The sequence below is a fragment of the Oncorhynchus keta genome, unplaced genomic scaffold, assembly GCF_023373465.1.
Source record: "Oncorhynchus keta strain PuntledgeMale-10-30-2019 unplaced genomic scaffold, Oket_V2 Un_contig_25540_pilon_pilon, whole genome shotgun sequence".
Lineage (NCBI taxonomy): Eukaryota > Metazoa > Chordata > Actinopteri > Salmoniformes > Salmonidae > Oncorhynchus > Oncorhynchus keta.
In genome coordinates, this window is record NW_026284499.1 from 37,088 (window position 1) to 62,500 (window position 25,413).

A 25,413-nucleotide genomic window follows, 5' to 3' on the forward strand; every position below is an offset into this window, starting at 1 on the left:
TTATTGTCTGAACTGTTCCTGTCTGTCAACACAGTAGATGTGATGTTTGATGGTAATGGAACACGACCTCTAACTGGTCTATCTGGTCTTAACAGCAGCAGACAGGCAGCGGTAGAATAATAACCATGTTTAGAATGTCATTTGATACACCCCATATGAGCACATTATGTTCACCTGATGTAGGCTACGTTGTTAGTGCATGTAATTTGTCTTACAACAGTTAAATCACGTAACATTACTCTTTTTATAGTTTCATAGTTTGTCATTTGAAAGTCAAATAGCTGAGAAAACAATATAATTTAGTTTATTCTCATCTGTAAACATTGGACCTCTGCCAAACACTCCCAGATGAGTCACTGAAGAAATGTGGACTTTGTATTTTGTAACGAGGTCATCATCTGTTTCCATGTTTTTGATTGGCTGCAGTAGTAGAAATGAAACGAGGAAGAGGAAGGATTCTGTTCCTGTTGACACTCTGTCTGCAATACTTCACTGGTCAATGCCAAGGTGCACACACACACACACACAGTTTTCAGAAGCCTTTAATCAAGCCACTATCAACTCAAGCACTTCTTGTCTGTTTCCAGTTTCAGGGCAGCTCTCTGACCTGAGGATAGTTCTGGTGGGGAAGACTGGATCAGGGAAGAGCGCAACAGGAAACACCATCCTGGGGTGGGAGGGGTTTAAAGAAGACTCCTCCCCTGAGTCTGTTACCTCACACTGTATGAAGCAGAGTGGAATGGTGGCTGGAAAGAAGATCAATGTGATTGACACACCAGGACTCTTTGACACAAAATTGACTGATACGGAAATGAAAAGTGAAATAGAAAAGGCCATCTACATGTCAGTACCAGGACCCCATGTGTTCCTGCTGGTGATTAGATTGGGGGTGAGGTTCACAGAGGAGGAGAGGAACACTGTGAAGTGGATCCAGGAGAACTTTGGAGAAGAAGCCTCAATGTACACCATCTTGCTGTTCACACATGGAGATCAACTGGAGGGTAAATCAGTGGAAGAGTTTCTGGCTCAGAGCAAAGAGTTACGGAAACTCATCAATATCTGTGGGGCAGATATCACTCCCTAAACAATGACAAGAGAAAACACAACAGTCAGGTCCCAGAGCTGCTGAAGAAGATAGAGGAGATGGTGAAGAAGAATGGAGGAAAACACTACACCAACGAGATGTACCAGGAGGCCCAGAGGAAGATCGAAGAGGCCCAGAGGAAGATCGAAGAAGAGGAGGAGAGGAAGAAACAGGAAGAGGATAAGAGAGAGAAAGAGAGGCAACAGAAGGAGAGAGAAAGGATCAGAAGAGAAGAAATATTGTCTCGATGCAAGATATCAGCATTGGTCAGTTCGGCTGTATTGGGGTGGGGATACAAATTCTCATCTCCATTGTGGTTAGCAGCAGGGTCTGTATCAGCCATTTTTGAAGGTTATCAATGCATGGATGCTTATTTCAATTGGGGTGGTTCTGACCCAAAAGAGCATGAGGAATAGGATTTCACCATCTCAGATTTTTCTGAAGTTAAGATTAGTTTAAGCTATTTTTTTGGGGGGGTATAATTTGATCACTGAGAAATTAAGCAAATTGATTGCACCCAAATTGGCTATTTTAATTGATAAGATATTCAATAAATATACACTATATATACAAAAGTATGTGGACACCCCTTCAAATGAGTGGTTTCGGCTATTTCAGCCACACCCGTTGCTGACAGATTTATAAAATCGAGCAGACAGCCATGCAATCTCTACAGACAAATATTGGCAGTAGAATGGCCTTACTGAAGAGCTCAGTGACTTTCAACATGCCACTGTCATAGGATGACACCTTTCCAACAAGTCAGTTCTTGAAATGTCATCCCTGCTTGAGCTGCCCTGGTCAACTGTAAGTGCTGTTATTGTAGAAGTAGAAACGGAGCAACAACAGGAGCAACAACAGCTGAGCCGCGTCTCTGTCCTCGGTTGCAACGCTCATTACCGAGTTCCAAACGGCCTCTGGAAGCAACGTCAGCACAGGAGCTGTTCGTCGGGAGCTTCATGAAATAGGTTTCCATGGCCGAGCAGCCGCACACAAGCCTAAGATCACCATACGCAAAGCGTCGGCTGGAGTGGTGTAAAGCTCATCGCCATTGGACTCTGGAGCAGTGGAAACACGTTCTCTGGAGTGTTGAATCAAGCTTCACCATCTGGTAGTCCGACAGATGAATCTGGGTTTGGAGGATGCCAGGAGAACACTACCTGCCCAAATTATGTTTGAATTTTTGTTTCCATTCCTGTCATAACATTCTTTATCTGACCTGGACTTTACTTGCATAAAAATGTTGGATATGAAATCAAAGGAATTCGCACCTCGACATCAACTCGAGTTGCAGTGATCTAAAATCACAAAACATTAAAAATATCATGTGTAATAGTAGAGTATAAACACCATTAATCATATTGACTTTATAAGTCTTAAAACACTATTCTTTACATCTGCCAAGAGAAACAGGACCAATCCTCCTCTCTGAAGTGGGTCATCAACAGAAGAATGGCAGAATGGTCTTTTGGCTTTTAAAAATGTTGACAATTCTCTTACTCTTGTTCGGGAGAGTTTGAGTCAGGCGACTGTCAATCACGACGCCAGGGAGGGTTTTGAAGTGGTGGCAGAGCCATAACTTGGTGAAAGGAAAGGCCACTGGTCCTGGAGGTCACTGATGCTTGGAGGAGGACAAGAGTCCTATCCATTGTTACAGATAATATCCTTTCTTCATTTTCTTTTAAAAATGACAAATAAACCATTGTTAGGCTATGTGCTGCACTCCATACCAGCACAAGAAGACAAACAAACAAACATTTGTATTATTTTGTACTTTTATGTATTTTTGGCATTTCTGTCCCTTTTATGACATTTGTCTCGCTCCCTCATAGCATAAACCATTTATTTTGAGGGCAAACAAATTAACTATTTACAAAACCTTTTTAACCTTGTGTGTGTGTGTGTGTACACACAGAAAAAGGGTTCCGAAAGGGTTCTTTGTCTGTCCCCATAGGAGAACCTGTTTTGTTTCCAGGTAGAACCCTTTTTGTTTCCATGTAGAACCCTCTGTGGAAAGGGTTCTACATGGAACCCAGAAGAGTTCTACCTGGAACCAAAAGGGTTATACATGTAACGTTACCTGGAATCAGAAAGGGATCTTCAAAAGGTTCTCCTATGGGGACAGACAAATAACCATTTGACCTTCTAGATGGCACCTTTTTCATAACAATTATATAAATATGTTACATTCATCAATCAAGATCTCACCTCTTTGGTTGAAGGACTGAAGCAATTCCCGGCACTATATTGGCGTCAAATGGTATTTTATGTGGCACTTCTGGTAGAGCATGGCGCTTGTAACGCCAGGGTAGTGGGTTCGATTCCCGGGACCACCCATACGTAGAATGTATGCACACATGACTGTAAGTCGCTTTGGATAAAAACGTCTGCTAAATGGTATTTTATATCTTCCTGTTGAACATATTCAAGGTCTTTAATATTCTCCACTACAACATTTGGCCCTCAGATGCTCTGACAAAGATCTCACCAAATGCTCCAACTCGGGCAATTGGTGTTTAATTGCATCTTGAAGACCCTCCATGCCTGGTTTAAGAAGAACACACTGAGTGAGACAGGCAGTTGGTGTTTAATTGCATCTTGAAGACCCTCCATGCCTACACTGGTTTAAGAAGAACACACTGAGTGAGACAGGCAGTTGGTGTTTAATTGCATCTTGAAGACCCTCCATGCCTGGTTTAAGAAGAACACACTGAGTGAGACAGGCAGTTGGTGTTTAATTGCATCTTGAAGACCCTCCATGCCTGGTTTAAGAAGAACACACTGGGTGAGACAGGCAGTTGGTGTTTAATTGCATCTTGAAGACCCTCCATGCCTACACTGGTTTAAGAAGAACACACTGGGTGAACACACTGGGTGAGACAGGCAGAAGAACACACTGGGTGAGACAGGCAGTTGGTGCCTATTGCACAGAAGAACACACTGGGTGAGACAGGCAGTTGGTGTTTAATTGCATCTTGAAGACCCTCCATGCCAACACACTGAGACAGGCAGTTGGTGTTTAACTGAAGACCCTCCATGCCTGGTTTAAGAAGAACACACTGAGTGAGACAAGTTTAATTGCGTTGAAGACCCTCCATGCCTGGTTTAATGCAATAATTGCAATGAAGAATGAGAACACACTGGGTGAGACAGGCTCCATGCCTGGTTTAAGAAGAACACACTGGGTGAGACAGGCAGTTGGTGTTTAATTTGAAGACCCTCCATGCCTGGTTTGGCTGGTGTTTAATCTTGAAGACCCTCCACTGGTTTAAGCAGAACACCTGAGTGAGACAGGGTTTAAGCTCCATGCCTACAACTGTTTAAGCAGAACACAGAATGAGACAGGCAGTTGGTATTTAATTGATCTTGAAAACCTCCATGCCTAGGTTTAAGAAGAATATAGTAGGCAGGAATTACTACATACTAATCAGCTGCACAAAAATATTTGAAGCATGCCTATACTTTTCCAAAACAATAAAATAGCTAGACCCTCCATGCCTGGTTTAGAACAGAAGGCTTATTTTCTCTGAAGTTTTCCCTCACAGACCTGTTTGAGACAGGCAGTTGGGAGCATCTGGTTTAAGAAGCATTAGTGGACATCAAGTCTGTTCTCAGGGCAGGCCTGGTTGTAGATAGATTCGAGTCGCGTCGGGGGACATTGTTAGTATTTTAGCTTTCCCTAGAACAGAAAACCATGAGTTTACCTAATTATCCTAACCTGCTAGTTAATTTTCAAGGAACATTGTAATTTTGCTAACCTTTACCGAAAAGTATCTTCTGCTAGTCAAAGCCGGCAGAGCTGCCCTGAGAACAGTCTTGGTCTCATCTATGAGATTCAGCTCTCTTACACACACACACACACACACACACACACACACACACACACACACACACACACACACACTTTGGTGCCGCCAACTACAGCAGTGTTCAGGTACTACTGTAAAGAAATACAGTACATTAGAGTAATTTTTACAGGAGGCTTACATTTACAGTTAACAACAGTATAATTTTACCCATGATGCAGGGTATCCTAGTGGTTAGAGCGTTGGACTAGTAACTGAAAGGTTACAAGACCAAATCCCTGAGCTGACAAGGTACAAATCTGTCGTTCTGCCCCTAAACAAGGCAGTTAACCCACTGTTCCTAGACCAGTTAACCCCACTGTAACCCCCTAGACCAGTTAACCCACTGTTCCTAGACCAGTTAACCCACTGTTTAGTTAACCCACTGTCCCTAGACCAGTTAACCCACTGTTCCTAGACCAGTTAACCCACTGTTCCTAGACCAGTTAACCCACTGTTCCTAGACCAGTTAACCCACTGTTCCTAGGCTGTCATTGAAAATAAGAATTTGTTCTTAACTGACTTTCCTAGTTAAATAAAGGTTAAAAAATATGAAATAAATGCAGTGCAATCTACAGCATTAATGCTGTAAAACACATTGAAGTTATTTTACTGTGCATTCTGTGTTTTACTGTCGAAATTACAGAACAGTCTTACAGTGTACTGCAAGTTCATGTTTTCTACAGTTTACTAAACCACTACTGATTTAGAACCATGAAGTTACCTCAAGTCAACACAAAGACAACAGGAACACCGCCTCCGCTATTCCAGCACCATTTTAACTTAAACATTTAAATATCATCAAATCAAGAAAGCTACATCTGCATAGTATAATACACAGAAAACACACTTAAAGATACCAAAAACAATTGAGTCCAATCAATGTTGCTAAATATCACGTGGCTTCCCTTGGTACTGATTTCTGTCTGTGTGCACAAGTAAAACAAAACATGTTGACTCGCCCTACTTGTAGACTAGTTGAAGGCCAACGCCATCCTCCTCTCTTTCATGTTGGCTAAACGGTCTATGACTCTGTCATACAGTACACCTTTCATTCTTTGTTGTCATAGGCTACCTAGCTAAAATGCTTGCTAGCTTAAATTCCTCACATTGGCAACAATGAACCAGCTAAGTTAGCTAGCTAGTTAAAGTGAGCCTACATCTAGGCTAAGATTGAACTTCAATATTCTCAGGCCAGTGGTACAACATTAATTTATGGTTAGATCAGAATGCTGTCATAATCATTGAACTGTACAGACAATTAAGTCAAAAACTAAGTCTCCATCCATGGCTTAGGAAAGGGTCAAGTTAGCCAGCCAGCTACTGCAGGACATCAACACAAACAGACCAGAAACACACACGTTTTTAATGAGTATTACCTTTTTCTTAGGATGTGATTTGATTGGTGTATCCCTTGGGGCAGTTTTGCTGCACCAGGACAACCCACATTTCAGCTCAACGCTGATTAGCTCATTATGTTATATCGTTTTTATCAAGAGAGGCTAAATGCTTGCTGGCATCAATCAACTGCTACGGCGACAACATGGTATATATTCTATTTTGGTCCAGACGGCATCAGACACATCCTGAGACAGAGGGGCGTTTTCCTCGCTCGGATGGTTTCTCTGTTGAGATTCAGCCACTTGCAAATTAACGGAAACTGATGTTAACATGGGTGAAAAGTGATTGCATTCGTTTTGGAAGAGGCTGCCTCCTGGGCCTCACTTTCAATAAAAGTGATGAAAGTTATGCACGTAGAGTTAAGAAAGATGCCCCTCCTTTCCCCCTTTTATCTGTTCCCGTAACGGGACAAAGCCCGGTGCACCACGGTTCAGGTTAATCAAACTCCCTCAGTACAGGACTCAGGTAATCAAGGCAATGTAACAGATCCCCCTTCAGAAGTGTGGGCCTTTTTGAAACCAGCACCACCTATTCTGTCCTCCTCCACCTCCCTCTTCCTCTTCCCCTCCAGCACCTTCCTTCCACCTATTCTGTCCACCACCTCCGCCTTTCTTCTCTTCCCTCTCATTCTGTCCCCTCCCTTCCCTCTTATTCTGTCCACCACCTCCCTCCTTTCTTCCTTTCTCATTCTGTCCAGCACCTTCCTCTCTTCCCTCTTATTCTGTCCAGCACCTCTCTCCTCATCTCTTCAACACCATCTCCTCCAGGACAATCATTCTGAAATACTTCAGGCCATTATGTCCAGCACCTCCCTTTCCTGTCTTGCTAATTATGATGCCATCCTCCTTTTTTAAATGTAAAATAAAAAAACTAAATTCTTCAGCTTTTGCTCGTGGGCGTGGAGAGGTATTCTGGCCCTTTCCCCTTCCACCTATTCTGTCCATTTCTGGGACCCTCTCCCCTTCAAATGAACACCTCTCTCCCCTTCCCACCACCTCTCTCCCCTTCCACCTATTCTCCCTTCCACCTGTCTTGAGGAGCAGACACCTCTCTCCCCTTCCACCTATTCTGGACCACCCTCTCCCCTACCTACAGGCCAGACTCTGAGGGACCTATTCTTTCTTGTAAACAAGCTCTTGCAGGCCAGTTAGACACTTATGATGCCTCTCTTTCTGGTCTTTTAGAGTTCACCGATAAGAACAGGTCCCAGTATGTCTGGTCTTTTGAGAGTTCACTGAGCATGTCTGGTCTTTTAGAGGTCACTGTAGAGACCTTTTCGTAAACAATGTTTTAGACACTTCCCTCTTTCTGGTCTTTTAGAGTTAGAGGTCATGTGGTCTGTCACTGTAGAACGTATGTGTGGTCTTTGTTTAAAAAATGGCCTGCGTCCCAATGTTTAAAAAATGTACTCATGACTAACAGTATCATTTTGAAATCCAATTAATAAAATAACAGCGTTGTCATCTAATTAATCGTTATATTCCATCAAGTCCAAGACCAGCCTGATAATTTCCTTTTAGATTTGACGCTCTTTCAAAAATCCAGATATCTTGCATTTTGCTAGAATGGAAGCTAGTATATTATCTTTGTTTTTGAGTGTAATTGGGCTTCAAGTATCAAGCAAGAATGTATCCTCATGTGGTTTAGGGATAAGAGTTATAACACCTTGTTTTAATGACTATGGAAGCTCTCGTTTTTCCATGGCTTTCTTAAATGTGGCAAGTAAGAATTAGAGGTTTGCCCATCAGTACCAGGGGATGTGATATTTTTCAACTGTGTGATATCAAATCTGATCTCCTTTGTGGTCAAATCTTCGCAGCAAACTTTATTGAATTCCTCATCAACAGAATTGCCATCAGGAATGGAGCTGAATAATTTATTTGAATTAAATCAGGCAAGAGTCATTAGTATCAATTCTTCTAAACGTTTGCAGTGAAGTCTAATATTGATTTATTATCCTCAGTGACTATGGCATCAATGTTGAGTCTCTCCATGTTCAACCATTATTCATGTTGATGAGCCATATTCAGATTCTTCTTTTACACATTAAATATATACCTGCTGTCCTTTTCTAACCACTGTTTTCTAGATCTTATAAAAGCACCTCTATCTTTAAACGTGACATAGGAGAATATAGGTGGATTGAGACGCATCCAATGCACACAAAAAAAAAATACATGTCCAGCTTAAATTTTGATTTTTATGGGGATGTTAGTTTTATGCTAATTTGATTTGCATGGGGCATTGATCTTAAGTTCTCAAATGGAAATTAAAAAGTGCAATGAATTTAGGAAAATGTAGCCATCAACCATCTGCCGTACAGGAAGTGCACATTGCTAATAGTTCATGTAGGAATCAACTGTCTGCCATACAGGAAGTGCACATTGCTAATAGTTCATGTAGGAATCAACTGTCTGCCATACAGGAAGTGCACATTGCTAATAGTTCATGTTGGAATCAACTGTCTGCCATACAGGAAGTGCACATTGCTAATAGTTCATGTAGGAATCAACTGTCTGCCATACAGGAAGTGCACATTGCTAATAGTTCATGTTGGAATCAACTGTCTGCCATACAGGAAGTGCAAATTGCTAATAGTTCATGTTGGAATCAACTGTCTGCCATACAGGGAGCTCAGTGGCAGCATGGCGCTAACGCCATAGTTCATGTACGTAGAATGTATGCACACATGACTGTAAGTCGCTAAAAGCGTCTGCTAAATGGCATATATTTTATATATATTTTATACAGGAAGTGCACATTGCTAATAGTTCATGTTGGAATCAACTGTCTGCCGTACAGGAAGTGCACATTGCTAATAGTTCATGTTGGAATCAACTGTCTGCCATACAGGAAGTGCACATTGCTAATAGTTCATGTAGGAATCAACTGTCTGCCGTACAGGAAGTGCACATTGCTAATAGTTCATGTTGGAATCAACTGTCTGCCATACAGGAAGTGCACATTGCTAATAGTTCATGTTGGAATCAACTGTCTACCGTACAGGAAGTGCACATTGCTAATAGTTAATTATATCTCTATGATGTGTATTATTGTGTACAGAATCGTTGTTAGAGGACGGGACATGGTGCGTCTGTCGGGTAAGTATGTATACTCATGTTTTACCACACTAATCTAGTTCTGAATACGTTTCTACTCAACGTGCAGTAACTATATTTACGCTTTTTAAATGTAGTTGGAAGGGAAATCGTTACAGTTGTTGTGTGGCTGAAAGAGTAATGTTGATGATTATAACAACACAAATGTCTCACTTACTCTGTCTCTCTCTCCTGAGAAAGAGAGAGTTGTTTCTCACCACAAATGTACTTCTCCTCCTCCTCCTGTCCTCTCCTGTCTCCTCATCCTGAGAGAGAGAGAAAGATGTAGAAACACATGTCTAGCTACTTCACTTCAGGTTCAGCAACACCAGAAAGTCAGAGAAGTTTGAATCATCATTTTTTTCATGTGTCAGGACCCGGTTACGAACCCGGGTCTCCGGAGTGAGAAACAGCCAACTGAGCCACGAATAGTCGGCAGAACCCAGAAGATGAGGCAGACACAGCAGTACTTGAGACGGTGTATTTAATGAAGTAAAAAAGTGAAGTCCTTCAGGAAAACATGTAACTCCACAACCTCAAAAGGAATTCCACAAGAACAAAGGTAATCCTCCAAGACAAAAAGGTAAATCCACAAGGTGGAAGGTATAACATAAAAAGCCTCAAAAAAATACTCAAAAATAAATAAACAAACAAAACAAAATTCCACAAGCGAGTCCACCGGGATCACCCAGAGTACACAGAATACTAGGGCTGGGTGCTAACATACAAACACAGAGCAAAGAACTGATGAAAACTAAGGGTTTAAATACAATCAGGGGAAACGAGGCACAGGTGCAAATAATAATGGGGATCAAGGGAAAACAAAAGGTCAAAAAGCACAATGGGGGCATCTAGTGACCAAAAACCGGAACAACCCTGGCCAAATCCTGACATCATGTACAGATGTAAAATCTTAATTTGATGTAAAATCTTAATTTGCAAAATAACACTGCGGAAACGGGATTTTAAAGTTTTGTCGATAATGTTGCTTGATCGGTGGTTAGGCTATTAGCTGGACTAAAGTACTGCAGTACTGTAAAATAGTGTTAATATGATCACATGTTAGTGTGGGTTTTCAGTTCATTTATGTTAATCACAAAGCAGGAAAATTCTCAGCAACAAAACAGTGATTCAATTAATATCCGACAGCTATATGCATTGTTGTACATGGTTGAATCAACTCTATATGTATTCAAATCTGTCATTCATTCTTCAGAACTTGGCCTACATTATCACTACCCACCCTCTTGGGTCTCCACGCCCTTAGCCTTGCCTTGGCATGGCCCCTTAGCCTGGCCCCTAGAGCCTGGCCCCTTACAACCAACCCCTAGCCTGATCTCTAGCCTGGTCCTTACAACCAACCCCTAGCCTCATTACTTCAGCCTACATACTTCCTGTAGATCTGGAGGAGTTGGACAGGTATAAGCAACATGGTAGTGACTCCACCTTGCCTTCTGATAGGTTAGGTGGAACTTCCACCATACTGCTGATACCTACCCAAGCCTTTCAGATCTACTCCAGTCCCTGGGGGATTGGGGCTAGGGGATGCAGAGGGTAGGGGAAGTTTTAAGAAACAGTCCACGTGTTCATCCCAAATGGCACTCTGTTTCCTATATAGTGCACTACTTTCGACCAGGGCCCTGCTCTACAGTAGCAGACTATAAAGGGAATAGGGTGCCGTTTGGGACACAGGCCATGTTTGTCAGAACTGTAGACAATCCAGGGAAGCAGGAACCTCCCCTCCATTCTGCCAGATGCACAGGATATTCCTTTCTTTGTTTGTGAGAAAACGTCAGTACTCAGACCGCTGGTTCAACGCAGGCAGGGGACCTGCAGGCAGAGGAGCTGGAAAGAGGTTCAACGCAGGCAGAGGACCTGAAAGAGCTGGTTCAAGGCAGACAGAGGAGCTGAAAGAGCTGGTTCAACGCAGACAGAGGACCTGAAAGAGCTGGTTCAACGCAGGCAGAGGAGCTGAAAGAGCTGGTTCAGAGGACCTGAAAGAGCTGGTTCAACGCAGGCAGAGGAGCTGAAAGAGCTGGTTCAACGGAGGCAGAGGACCTGAAAGAGCTGGTTCAACGCAGACAGAGGACCTGAAAGAGCTGGTTCAACGCAGACAGAGGACCTGAAAGAGCTGGTTCAACGCAGGCAGAGGACCTGAAAGAGCTGGTTCAACGCAGGCAGAGGACCTGAAAGAGCTGGTTCAACGCAGGCAGAGGACCTGAAAGAGCTGGTTCAACGCAGGCAGAGGACCTGAAAGAGCTGGTTCAACGCAGGCAGAGGACCTGAAAGAGCTGGTTCAACGCAGGCAGAGGACCTGAAAGAGCTGGTTCAAGGCAGGCAGAGGACCTGAAAGAGCTGGTTCAACGCAGACAGAGGACCTGAAAGAGCTGGTTCAACGCAGGCAGAGGACCTGAAAGAGCTGGTTCAAGGCAGGCAGAGGACCTGAAAGAGCTGGTTCAACGCAGGCAGAGGACCTGAAAGAGCTGGTTCAACGCAGGCAGAGGACCTGAAAGAGCTGGTTCAACGCAGACAGAGGACCTGAAAGAGCTGGTTCAACGCAGGCAGAGGACCTGAAAGAGCTGGTTCAACGCAGGCAGAGGACCTGAAAGAGCTGGTTCAACGCAGGCAGAGGACCTGAAAGAGCTGGTTCAACGCAGGCAGAGGACCTGAAAGAGCTGGTTCAACGTAGGCAGAGGGAGCTGAAAGAGCTGGTTCAACGCAGGCAGAGGAGCTGAAAGAGCTGGTTCAACGCAGGCAGAGGGAGCTGAAAGAGCTGGTGACATTTGACAATATATTGGCAAAGAGGACAGAACCATGACTGAAGGTAAAACATTTGGTTTAATATCTTATCTTATATAATGAAACCTCATATACATGAACTGTTTGGTTAGCAGACTGAACTGTTAATTCAACCTGGAACAGAGCTATCACAATGATTCTGTACTTCAGCTAATACAAGACTGTTTTACACTGAACTGAAATATACTTGTATGTTATCTAACAGCTACACCACTGAGAGAGATGGAGCTGAAACGGCAGCCTGAGTCTGATGGGTGTGGCGCAACAAATCATGATGGTATGTACTCTGTTTGGACAGTGATGTTATGGTCTCTAATGGTTGAGTCAGATCATGATGGTATGTACTCTGTTTGGACAGTGATGTTATGGTCTCTAATGGTTGAGTCAAATCATGATGGTATGTACTCTGTTTGGACTGTGATGTTATGGTCTCTAATAGTTGAGTCAAATCATGATGGTATGTACTCTGTTTGGACAGTGATGTTATGGTCTCTAATGGTTGAGTCAAATCATGATGGTATGTACTCTGTTTGGACAGTGATGTTATGGTCTCTAATGGTTGAGTCAAATCATGATGGTATGTACTCTGTTTGGACTGTGATGTTATGGTCTCTAATAGTTGAGTCAAATCATGATGGTATGTACTCTGTTTGGACTGTGATGTTATGGTCTCTAATAGTTGAGTCAAATCATGATGGTATGTACTCTGTTTGGACAGTGATGTTATGGTCTCTAATGGTTGAGTCAAATCATGATGGTATGTACTCTGTTTGGACAGTGATGTTATGGTCTCTAATGGTTGAGTCAAATCATGATGGTATGTACTCTGTTTGGACAGTGATGTTATGGTCTCTAATAGTTGAGTCAAATCATGATGGTATGTACTCTGTTTGGACAGTGATGTTATGGTCTCTAATGGTTGAGTCAAATCATGATGGTATGTACTCTGTTTGGACAGTGATGTTATGGTCTCTAATGGTTGAGTCAAATCATGATGGTATGTACTCTGTTTGGACAGTGATGTTATGGTCTCTAATAGTTGAGTCAAATCATGATGGTATGTACTCTGTTTGGACTGTGATGTTATGGTCTCTAATAGTTGAGTCAAATCATGATGGTATGTACTCTGTTTGGACTGTGATGTTATGGTCTCTAATGGTTGAGTCAAATCATGATGGTATGTACTCTGTTTGGACTGTGATGTTATTGTCTCTAATGGTTGAGTCAAATCATGATGGTATGTACTCTGTTTGGACTGTGATGTTATGGTCTCTAATGGTTGAGTCAAATCATGATGGTATGTACTCTGTTTGGACTGTGATGTTATGGTCTCTAATGGTTGAGTCAAATCATGATGGTATGTACTCTGTTTGGACAGTGATGTTATGGTCTCTAATGGTTGAGTCAAATCATGATGGTATGTACTCTGTTTGGACTGTGATGTTATGGTCTCTAATGGTTGAGTCAAATCATGATGGTATGTACTCTGTTTGGACAGTGATGTTATGGTCTCTAATGGTTGAGTCAAATCATGATGGTATGTACTCTGTTTGGACTGTGATGTTATGGTCTCTAATGGTTGAGTCAAATCATGATGGTATGTACTCTGTTTGGACTGTGATGTTATGGTCTCTAATGGTTGAGTCAAATCATGATGGTATGTACTCTGTTTGGACAGTGATGTTATGGTCTCTAATGGTTGAGTCAAATCATGATGGTATGTACTCTGTTTGGACTGTGATGTTATGGTCTCTAATGGTTGAGTCAAATCATGATGGTATGTACTCTGTTTGGACTGTGATGTTATGGTCTCTAATGGTTGAGTCAAATCATGATGGTATGTACTCTGTTTGGACTGTGATGTTATGGTCTCTAATGGTTGAGTCAAATCATGATGGTATGTACTCTGTTTGGACTGTGATGTTATGGTCTCTAATGGTTGAGTCAAATCATGATGGTATGTACTCTGTTTGGACAGTGATGTTATGGTCTCTAATGGTTGAGTCAAATCATGATGGTATGTACTCTGTTTGGACAGTGATGTTATGGTCTCTAATGGTTGAGTCAAATCATGATGGTATGTACTCTGTTTGGACTGTGATGTTATGTCTCTAATGTTATCAAATCATGATGGGTACTCTGATGTTATGGTCTCTAATGGTTGAGTCAAATCATGATGGTATGTACTCTGTTTGGACAGTGATGTTATGGTCTTAATGGTTGAGTCAAATCATGATGGTATGTACTCTGTTTGGACTGTGATGTTATGGTCTCTAATGGTTGAGTCAAATCATGATGGTATGTACTCTGTTTGGACTGTGATGTTATGGTCTCTAATGGTTGAGTCAAATCATGATGGTATGTACTCTGTTTGGACTGTGATGTTATGGTCTCTAATAGTTGAGTCAAATCATGATGGTATGTACTCTGTTTGGACAGTGATGTTATGGTCTCTAATGGTTGAGTCAAATCATGATGGTATGTACTCTGTTTGGACAGTGATGTTATGGTCTCTAATGGTTGAGTCAAATCATGATGGTATGTACTCTGTTTGGACAGTGATGTTATGGTCTCTAATGGTTGAGTCAAATCATGATGGTATGTACTCTGTTTGGACTGTGATGTTATGGTCTCTAATAGTTGAGTCAAATCATGAAACTCTGTTTGGACTGTGATGTTATGGTCTCTAATGGTTGAGTCAAATCATGATGGTATGTACTCTGTTTGGACTGTGATGTTAGGTCTCTAATGGTTGAGTCAAATCATGATGGTATGTACTCTGTTTGGACAGTGATGTTATGGTCTCTAATGGTTGAGTCAAATCATGATGGTATGTACTCTGTTTGGACAGTGATGTTATGGTCTCTAATAGTTGAGTCAAATCATGATGGTATGTACTCTGTTTGGACAGTGTGTTATGGTCTCTAATGGTTGAGTCTCATGATGGTATGTACTCTGTTTGGACTGTGATGTTATGGTCTCTAATGGTTGAGTCAAATCATGATGGTATGTACTCTGTTTGGACTGTGATGTTATGGTCTCTAATGGTTGAGTCAAATCATGATGGTATGTACTCTGTTTGGACTGTGATGTTATGGTCTCTAATGGTTGAGTCAAATCATGATGGTATGTACTCTGTTTGGACAGTGATGTTATGGTCTCTAATGGTTGAGTCAAATCATGATGGTATGTACTCTGTTTGGACAGTGATGTTATGGTCTCTAATGGTTGAGTCAAATCATGATGGTATGTACTCTGTTTGGACAGTGATGTTATGGTCTCTAATGGTTGAGTCAAATCATGATGGTATGTACTCTGTTTGGACTGTGATGTTATGGTCTCTAATGGTTGAGTCAAATCATGATGGTATGTACTCTGTTTGGACAGTGATGTTATGGTCTCTAATGGTTGAGTCAAATCATGATGGTATGTACTCTGTTTGGACTGTGATGTTATGGTCTCTAATGGTTGAGTCAAATCATGATGGTATGTACTCTGTTTGGACAGTGATGTTATGGTCTCTAATGGTTGAGTCAAATCATGATGGTATGTACTCTGTTTGGACTGTGATGTTATGGTCTCTAATGGTTGAGTCAAATCATGATGGTATGTACTCTGTTTGGACTGTGATGTTATGGTCTCTAATGGTTGAGTCAAATCATGATGGTATGTACTCTGTTTGGACAGTGATGTTATGGTCTCTAATGGTTGAGTCAAATCATGATGGTATGTACTCTGTTTGGACAGTGATGTTATGGTCTCTAATGGTTGAGTCAAATCATGATGGTATGTACTCTGTTTGGACTGTGATGTTATGGTCTCTAATGGTTGAGTCAAATCATGATGGTACTCTGTTTGGACAGTGATGTTATAGTCTGTTTGGACATGATGGTGATGTTTATGGTCTCTAATAGTTGAGTCAAATCATGATGGTATGTACTCTGTTTGGACTGTGATGTTATGGTCTCTAATGGTTGAGTCAAATCATGATGGTATGTATGGACAGTGATGTTACTCTGTTGATGGACTGTGATGTTATGGTCTCTAATAGTTGAGTCAAATCATGATGGTATGTACTCTGTTTGGACTGTGATGTTATAGTCTAATGGTTGAGTCAAATCATGATGGTATGTACTCTGTTTGGACAGTGATGTTATGGTCTCTAATGGTTGAGTCAAATCATGATGGTATGTACTCTGTTTGGACAGTGATGTTATGGTCTCTAATGGTTGAGTCAAATCATGATGGTATGTACTCTGTTTGGACAGTGATGTTATGGTCTCTAATGGTTGAGTCAAATCATGATGGTATGTACTCTGTTTGGACTGTGATGTTATGGTCTCTAATGGTTGAGTCAAATCATGATGGTATGTACTCTGTTTGGACTGTGATGTTATGGTCTCTAATAGTTGAGTCAAATCATGATGGTATGTACTCTGTTTGGACTGTGATGTTATGGTCTCTAATAGTTGAGTCAAATCATGATGGTATGTACTCTGTTTGGATGTGATGTTATGGTCTCTAATGGTTGAGTCAAATCATGATGGTATGTACTCTGTTTGGACAGTGATGTTATGGTCTCTAATGGTTGAGTCAAATCATGATGGTATGTACTCTGTTTGGACAGTGATGTTATGGTCTCTAATGGTTGAGTCAAATCATGATGGTATGTACTCTGTTTGGACAGTGATGTTATGGTCTCTAATAGTTGAGTCAAATCATGATGGTATGTACTCTGTTTGGACTGTGATGTTATGGTCTCTAATGGTTGAGTCAAATCATGATGGTATGTACTCTGTTTGGACAGTGATGTTATGGTCTCTAATAGTTGAGTCAAATCATGATGGTATGTACTCTGTTTGGACAGTGATGTTATGGTCTCTCATGGTTGAGTTAAAACAACACACCACACATTACAGCTGGGCAACTTATAATACTAACTCTACTAGTTACTTTGAGCAGGATGGTTATGGTTAAAATAATCATTGAATGAATCATTGAATCAATTGAATGAATTAAATGAATCAACATACATTATCTCTATTTTACAGCGTGATAGTTGAGTTACTTTAAATGTTTTGTTGTTGTTGCTATAGTTACTGGAAGCTACATTGTCTTTATCTGTGTGGTTTTTACAGGGTCTGGTTTGACCGCTGACCTGAGGATTGTGTTGCTAGGGAAGACTGGAGCAGGGAAGAGCGCAACAGGAAACACCATCCTGGGGAAGAATGTATTTAAAGTGGACTCTTCCCCTGCGTCAGTGACCGGACAGTGTGAGAGACAGAGTGGAGAGGTCAACGGGACGACGGTTCATGTGGTTGACACGCCGGGCCTCTTCGACACAGCCCGGTCGGACGAAGAGGTGAAGGAGAAAATAGAGGAGTGCGTTAACATGTCCGTCCCGGGCCCCCACGCCTTCCTGCTGGTGATCAGGCTGGGGGTGAGGTTCACAGAGGAGGAGAGGAACGCCGTGAGGTGGATCCAGGAGAACTTCGGAGAGGACGCCTCCATGTACACCATCTTGCTGTTCACCTGTAAAGACCAGCTGAAGGGGAAACAGGTGACAGATTCTCTGAAGATGTGTAAAGAGCTGCGGAGACTCTCCATCACGTTAGGAGGCGGGTATCACTCGTTCAACAACGACGCCAAAGACGACCCGGCTCAGGTCCCAGAGCTGCTGGAGAAGATCAAAGAGATGGTGGAGCTGAATGGAGGAGAGCACTACACCAACGAGATGTACCAGAAGGCTCAGAGGAAGATCAGAGAGGCGGAGGAGAGGAGCAGGGAGGAGGAGAAAAGACGGAGGGAGGAGGAGGAGAGAAAGTTAAAAGAAGAGGTAAAGGTCGAGATAGAGAAAGAAAAGGAGGAAGAGAAAAGGGAGAAGGTAGATAAAAAGAGGAATCTCCACATCGCTCTAGCAGTAACAGTAGTGTGTGTAGTAGTAGGGGTGATCATAGCAGCTGCTGCTGATACCACAGTGGCCCTGGCTCTAGCTCCACTCCTACTGGTGCTGGGAGCAGCCAGTGGAATAACGGCTATCTGTCTAAAGAATGGAAGGTGTGGAGCTAAAACACCCGTCTCCGTAGCTGTATAACAATCACATACTGTATACCTCATTAAGGCTGTTTTTACACTGGCAACACAATTCTGATCTTTTGCCACTAATTGGTCTTTTGACCAATCCGATCTATTATCAATAATTGGGCAAAATATCAGAATTTGTCTGCCTGTGTAAATATCAGAATTCTGCCTGTGTAAAGATCAGAATTAGGCTGCCCGTGTAAAGATCAGAATTAGGTTACCTGTGTAAACGAGGCCGAACAAGACCTAACAACAGAAACATAGATTGAATGATTGATTGATAGATGGTTTTATAGATAGATAGATTTTAGATAGATAGATAGATAGATAGATAGATAGATAGATAGATAGATAGATAGATAGATAGATAGATAGATACATAAAAATTGTCTTAAATCTGTTCCCTTAAGTATTTCTCTGGGTGTCCAGTGATCTATTTATTTTATCATGTGTTCAGGAATAACATTCATGAACACTTAATAAAGAGAAGTAAAGAGTCTGACTGATGACTAATGTTTTTATTACATTTCTCTGATATGTTTTAGAACACGTTTCCTCCCTGTATTATGTCAGAGTGACTGTCTGCCTTATAGTTTCACTATCTAGATTACAAACCTCGAGAGGAACCAGGCTCTGAGGGCTGTGCCGGGTGGAGATTATAACAGAACATGGCCAAGATGTTCATAGATGACCAGCAGGGTCAAATAATAATAATCACAGTGGTTGTAGAGGGTGCAACAGGTCACCACCTCAGGAGTAAATGTCAGTTGGCTTTTCATAGCCCATCATTGAGGGTATCTCAACCGCTCCTGCTGTCTCTAGAGAGTTGAAAACGGCAGGTCCGGGACAGGCAGCACGTCCGGTGAACAGGTGAGGGTTCCATAGCCGCAGGCAGAACAGTTGAAACTGGAGCAGCAGCACGACCAGGTGGACTGGGGACAGCGAGGAGTCATCAGGCCAGGTAGTCCTGAGACATGGTCCGAGCGCTCAGGTCCTCCGAGAGAGAGAGAGAGAAAAAAAGAAAGAAAGAAAGAAAGAGAGAAAAAGAGAGAGCATACTTAAACCTCCCCCACGGCACAAGACAAGGGGGGGGGGCGCCAACCCAGACAGGAAGACCACGTCAGTGACTCAACCCACTCAAGTGAAGCACCCATCCTAGGGACGGCATGGAAGAGCAGGAGGAATTAATTGATACCAGTAACCCAGTGGAGAGAGGGGATATCGGATATCACAACATATATAGGCTGCTATGAGGACAGCAGGAGGAATTAATTGATATCACAACATATATAGGCTGCTATGAGGACAGCAGGAGGAATGAATTGATATCACAACATATATAGGCCTTTCTACCACAATATACAATGTGAAATATTGTGATTAGTATATGTGTATTGTTTCCCTATTATACAGTCTGAACGTAATAAAAAGTGGATCCTCTTTGGGGGTAAATTTGAAACCCCATTGGAGCTCACAGGACTATTTATTCTCTCTTTTCTCATACATTCTCTCTCTTCTCATACCTCTCCATCCAGAACTAATAATAATAATAATATATGCCATTTAGCTGACGCTTTTATCCAAAGCGACTTACAGTCATGTGTGCATACATTCTACGTATGGGTGGTCCCGGGAATCGAACCCACTACCCTGGCGTTACAAGCGCCATGCTCTACCAACTGAGCCACAGAAGGACCAGAACTGACAACATTCAGCCAGCAGCAAACCACCCTGCATCCCACAGCTGGCTTGCTTCTGATGCTAAGCAGCTTTGGTCCTGGTCAGTCCCTGGATGGGAGACTAGCTCCTGCTGGAAGTGGTGTTGGAGGGCCAGTAGGAGGCAGCCTTTCCTCTGGTCCCCAGGGCAGTGATTGGGGACATTGCTGTCTTTTGGATGGGATGTTTAAACAGTGTCCTGACTCTCTGTGTTCACTAAAATATCCCATGGCACTTATCATAAGAGTAGGCGTGTTAACCCTGGTGTCCAGGCTAAATTCCCAATCTGGCCCTCATACCATCATGGTCACCTAATCACCCTCAGCTTACAATTGGCTCATTCATCCCAGGTTGTCGCTGTAAATGAGAATGAGTTCTCAGTCAATATACCTGATAGAATAAGGGATAAATAAATAAAAGCAGGCAATATTTTAGTTCTGGATTTTCAAGACTATTAACACTGTAAATGCAATTAGGTATGATGAATACATTGTCTTATAAACCGATGTGGGCATTCTGAAGACGCTTAATAATACAATCAAATCAAATCAAATCTACCTTAAGTTTGTGTGTGAGAGGAATTCAAACTCTGTCTGTGATGTTCCTGCATCATCATTCCTTAAATCACAGACAGTATTCAGAGCTGTTTACTTGTGGAATAGACACGAACTGGAATGCAGTTTTAACCAATCAGCATTCAGGATTAGACCCACCCATTGTATAAAAGGGCATAACTGTCCTGAATCTCTTGTACATTGTAGTTCTCTGAGTCTCAATAAAATACCAGAGGGGAAAACTCACTAGAATTATGGATGATTTCATTTTTACGTCAGCAAGTAGAGAGTGAATTACATCTCATATGTAAATACAAACAAAACAAGTCTGATGTTGGCAAACAAACAGGATGAGACGAGCACAAGTAGCCATGAAACCAGGAAAGCAACCAGAAGGTGGGAACCATTCTCCTGTTAGTCCTATAGGGGCAGTATTTCATTTTTGGATAAAAACACGTGCCCGTTTTAAGCGCAATATTTTGTCACGAAAAGATGCTCGACTATGCTTGGAATTGATAGCTTTGGAAAGAAGACACTCTGACGTTTCCAGAACTGCAAAGATTTTCACTGTGAGTGCCGTTGAACAAAAGCTTCAGGCAAAACCAAGATGTTTGAGCGACCAGGAAATGAACAGGATTTCTGAAGGTACGTTTTCCATGATCGCCTTATATGGCTGTGAATGCGACAGGAATGAACGGACACTTTCTAGCGTTTCCCCAAGGTGTCTGCAGCATTGTGACGTATTTGTAGGCATATCATTGGAAGATTGACCATAAGAGACTACAATGCCAAGTGTCCCGCACGGTGTCTGCGTGGAAATTGGTGCGCAAAAGTCAGCTACCAGTATTTTTCCATCCGAATCAGAGAACAAAGAAGGCTTCTAGGACTGCCATTTCAATGAAGAGATATATGACAAAACACCTTGAGGATTGATTCAAACAACGTTTTCCATGTTTCAGTCGATATTATGGAGTTAATTCGGAAAAAAGTTTGACGTGTAGGTGTCTGAATTTTCGGTTAGTTTCGGTAGCCAAATGCATAGTAACAAAACGGAACGATGTGTCCTACACAAGAATCTTTCAGGAAAAACTGGACATCTGCTATGTAACTGAGAGTCTCCTCATTGAAACATCTGAAGTTCTTCAAAGGTAAATTATTTTATTTGATCCCTTTGCTGGTTTTTGTGAATATGTTGCGTGCTAAATGCTAACGCTAAATGCTAAGCTAGCTATCACCACTCTTACACAAATTATTGATTTTCTCTGGTTCTAAAGCATATTTTCAAAATCTGAGACGACAGGATTGTTAAGAAAAGGATAAGCTTGAGAGCAGGCATATTTATTTCATTTCATTTGCGATTTTTAGAAATCGCTAACGTTGCGTTATGGTAATGAGCTTGAGGCTGTAGTCACGATCCCGCATGCGGGATGAGGCGTACTAAGTTAATAACATTGGTGAACAGTGGACACTAATGAACAGAAAAACATTAGTTTAGGTGGGAGATGGTGCTGGTGACTGAAGCTCAAAGGAGGGTTAGGGTACGTTTTAACATTAGCTGAGCCATAAAAAAAGTTGTCGTGTCTGTGACTATCATTACATGTGAAGACTGCTTTTTTTATCAAATAAATTCTCTATGTGTAATTATGTGATTAAACTAATCATGGAAACTTTAATTAACTAGGAAGTCAGGGCACCACGGGACATTTTTATAGTCTCTATTTTCCAAATCGAGTACAGTCTTGTATTAATGTATCATTATTACCTCATCAGTTCACATTATTGAAAGTCGCAAACCCTTGGATATCTGCACGAACCCTAGCCTAAATGATGAATCAGCGATATACAAATTGGCTTAATTATTTATTTACTAACTAACTAAATAATCACAGGAATACATAACAAACAAACAGTTATTGGTTACTAACACAATCTTTCAGGAAAAACTGCATTGATAAGTCCCTAGGTGGGCTAAACCGGTATGACGGCTTGGTAGACAATGGAAAGGGGTGGGGACAGATAAAAGAGCGGGAAAGACAAAATGGATTCACTACGCACAGTCGATAATTATATTCATTGAAATGCTAATGGTTTACACATGAACAGCTAGTATTTGCTCTTATTCTGTAGTCATCTATAGTCTCAGATTTGAACCATTTCCAGCTGTGTAGCCATCGCTGCACGCTGTCTGGTCTAATGTAAATTTCGCCAGGAGTGGGTTTTATACACGTCTGAGAAAAGGGTGGTCCATGACGCTGACGTAATGTCTATGATCACGTGGCCACTGACCTGGTTAATACTTTACATGGAAGACAATTCTCTCATTTTGAAGGTTAACATCACATTACATCTTTTCACAAATAGTTTCATGTTTAATCACATACGTTTCACAAAATGTAGATGTAAACCTTGAAAGTGTCCACAAACAGAGATTCAGTAATGTGTGTTTCCTGTTCTTCATGAGGTCACCAAATGAAACACGCTCGTCATGACTGTCCCTTAGTGTCCACGGACCATTGCCACATTCTCAAAAGTAGAAATATTGTTTAATTAATCAAACTTTTGATGTCCAAGTGTCTCTCTGTATTCCACAGTTTACATTCCAAACTCGAACACTACAGAGCATAGGGGCAGCGTATTTTATGACCGACCAGAAAACAGCCGACTTCCCGCTCTCCCCCTCTACGAGAGAGAACAGGCTGTAGAGCAGACCCACTCTAACCTGATCCTTCAGATCGTCACAGGAGAGTCATGACATTCCCCTCTACGAGAGAGAGCAGGCTGTAGAGCAGACCCACTCTAACCTGATCCTTCAGATCGTCACAGGAGAGTCATGACATTCCTCTCTACGAGAGAGAGCAGGCTGTAGAGCAGACCCACTCTAACCTGATCCTTCAGATCGTCACAGGAGAGTCATGACATTCCCCTCTACGAGAGAGAGCAGGCTGTAGAGCAGACCCACTCTAACCTGATCCTTCAGATCGTCACAGGAGAGTCATGACATTCCCTCTATGAGAGAAGAGCAGGCTGTAGAGCAGACCCACTCTAACCTGATCCTTCACATCATCACAGGAGAGTCATGACATTCCTCTCTACGAGAGAGAGCAGGCTGTAGAGCAGACCCACTCTAACCTGATCCTTCAGATCGTCACAGGAGAGTCATGACATTCCCCTCTACGAGAGAGAGCAGGCTGTAGAGCAGACCCACTCTAACCTGATCCTTCAGATCATCACAGGAGAGTCATGACATTCCCCTCTACGAGAGAGAGCAGGCTGTAGAGCAGACCCACTCTAACCTGATCCTTCAGATCGTCACAGGAGAGTCATGACATTCCCCTCTACGAGAGAGAGCAGGCTGTAGAGCAGACCCACTCTAACCTGATCCTTCAGATCGTCACAGGAGAGTCATGACATTCCTCTCTACGAGAGAGAGCAGGCTGTAGAGCAGACCCACTCTAACCTGATCCTTCAGATCGTCATAGGAGAGTCATGACATTCCCCTCTACGAGAGAGAGCAGGCTGTAGAGCAGACCCACTCTAACCTGATCCTTCAGATCGTCACAGGAGAGTCATGACATTCCCCTCTACGAGAGAGAACAGGCTGTAGAGCAGACCCACTCTAACCTGATCCTTCAGATCGTCACAGGAGAGTCATGACATTCCCCTCTACGAGAGAGAGCAGGCTGTAGAGCAGACCCACTCTAACCTGATCCTTCAGATCTCACAGGAGAGTCATGACATTCCCCTCACGAGAGAGAGCAGGCTGTAGAGCAGACCCACTCTAACCTGATCCTTCAGATCGTCACAGGAGAGTCATGACATTCCCCTCTACGAGAGAGAGCAGGCTGTAGAGCAGACCCACTCTAACCTGATCCTTCAGATCGTCACAGGAGAGTCATGACATTCCCTCTACGAGAGAGAGCAGGCTGTAGAGCAGACCCACTCTAACCTGATCCTTCAGATCGTCACAGGAGAGTCATGACATTCCTCTCTACGAGAGAGAGCAGGCTGTAGAGCAGACCCACTCTAACCTGATCCTTCACATCATCACAGGAGAGTCATGACATTCCCCCTCTACGAGAGAGAGCAGGCTGTAGAGCAGACCCACTCTAACCTGATCCTTCACATCATCACAGGAGAGTCATGACATTCCCCCTCTACGAGAGAGAACAGGCTGTAGAGCAGACCCACTCTAACCTGATCCCTCACAGGAGAGTCATGACATTCCCCTCTACGAGAGAGAGCAGGCTGTAGAGCAGACCCACTCTAACCTGATCCTTCAGATCGTCACAGGAGAGTCATGACATTCCCCTCTACGAGAGAGAGCAGGCTGTAGAGCAGACCCACTCTAACCTGATCCTTCAGATCGTCACAGGAGAGTCATGACATTCCCCTCTACGAGAGAGAACAGGCTGTAGAGCAGACCCACTCTAACCTGATCCTTCAGATCGTCACAGGAGAGTCATGACATTCCCCTCTACGAGAGAGAGCAGGCTGTAGAGCAGACCCACTCTAACCTGATCCTTCAGATCGTCATAGGAGAGTCATGACATTCCCCTCTACGAGAGAGAGCAGGCTGTAGAGCAGACCCACTCTAACCTGATCCTTCAGATCGTCACAGGAGAGTCATGACATTCCCCTCTACGAGAGAGAACAGGCTGTAGAGCAGACCCACTCTAACCTGATCCTTCAGATCGTCACAGGAGAGTCATGACATTCCCCTCTACGAGAGAGAACAGGCTGTAGAGCAGACCCACTCTAACCTGATCCTTCAGATCCTCACAGGAGAGTCATGACACAGTCATAGAAACAGACAGCATATTTTCCAGAATCCTTCT

The 25,413-nt window shown here is 42.6% G+C and overlaps 1 protein-coding gene, 2 long non-coding RNA genes and 1 pseudogene across 16 annotated transcripts; 2 read left to right on the top strand and 2 right to left on the bottom strand.

Moving 5' to 3' along the window:
- Nucleotides 1–432: 432 nt before the first annotated feature.
- LOC127922394 (GTPase IMAP family member 7-like) lies at nucleotides 433–1,272 on the top strand (annotated as a pseudogene).
- Nucleotides 1,273–11,430: 10,158 nt separating this feature from the next.
- On the bottom strand, nucleotides 11,431–12,191 carry LOC127922393 (uncharacterized). Of its 11 annotated transcripts, none has more exons than XR_008111165.1 (5): nucleotides 11,967–12,191; nucleotides 11,871–11,902; nucleotides 11,775–11,838; nucleotides 11,583–11,742; nucleotides 11,431–11,518 (listed from the first exon to the last, which is right to left on the bottom strand). It is a non-coding gene; the product is annotated as an uncharacterized LOC127922393 (long non-coding RNA). The 11 variants fall into 11 exon arrangements; XR_008111162.1 differs by having other exon boundaries at nucleotides 11,583–11,710; nucleotides 11,871–11,934; XR_008111161.1 differs by having other exon boundaries at nucleotides 11,871–11,934.
- Nucleotides 12,192–12,238: 47 nt separating this feature from the next.
- Nucleotides 12,239–19,123, top strand: LOC118381106 (GTPase IMAP family member 7-like). The gene is made up of 3 exons (XM_035768075.2): nucleotides 12,239–12,252; nucleotides 12,433–12,504; nucleotides 17,366–19,123. Exons 1-3 carry the CDS (start codon nucleotides 12,243–12,245, stop codon nucleotides 18,319–18,321), a joined length of 1,038 nt encoding a protein of 345 aa, XP_035623968.2. The 5' UTR covers nucleotides 12,239–12,242; the 3' UTR covers nucleotides 18,322–19,123.
- Nucleotides 19,124–22,528: 3,405 nt separating this feature from the next.
- LOC127922391 (uncharacterized) lies at nucleotides 22,529–24,482 on the bottom strand. Of its 4 annotated transcripts, none has more exons than XR_008111152.1 (4): nucleotides 24,362–24,477; nucleotides 24,118–24,199; nucleotides 23,626–24,035; nucleotides 22,529–23,543 (listed from the first exon to the last, which is right to left on the bottom strand). It is a non-coding gene; the product is annotated as an uncharacterized LOC127922391 (long non-coding RNA). The 4 variants fall into 4 exon arrangements; XR_008111151.1 differs by having other exon boundaries at nucleotides 24,118–24,281; XR_008111154.1 differs by lacking the exon at nucleotides 24,118–24,199 and having other exon boundaries at nucleotides 24,444–24,482.
- Nucleotides 24,483–25,413: the final 931 nt, after the last annotated feature.

Excerpts from the sequence above, each read along its gene's own strand:
- LOC118381106 (XM_035768075.2), top strand. Across the intron at positions 12,505-17,365 it reads TGGCGCAACAAATCATGATG|GGTCTGGTTTGACCGCTGAC; the intron begins GTATGTACTCTG and ends TGGTTTTTACAG.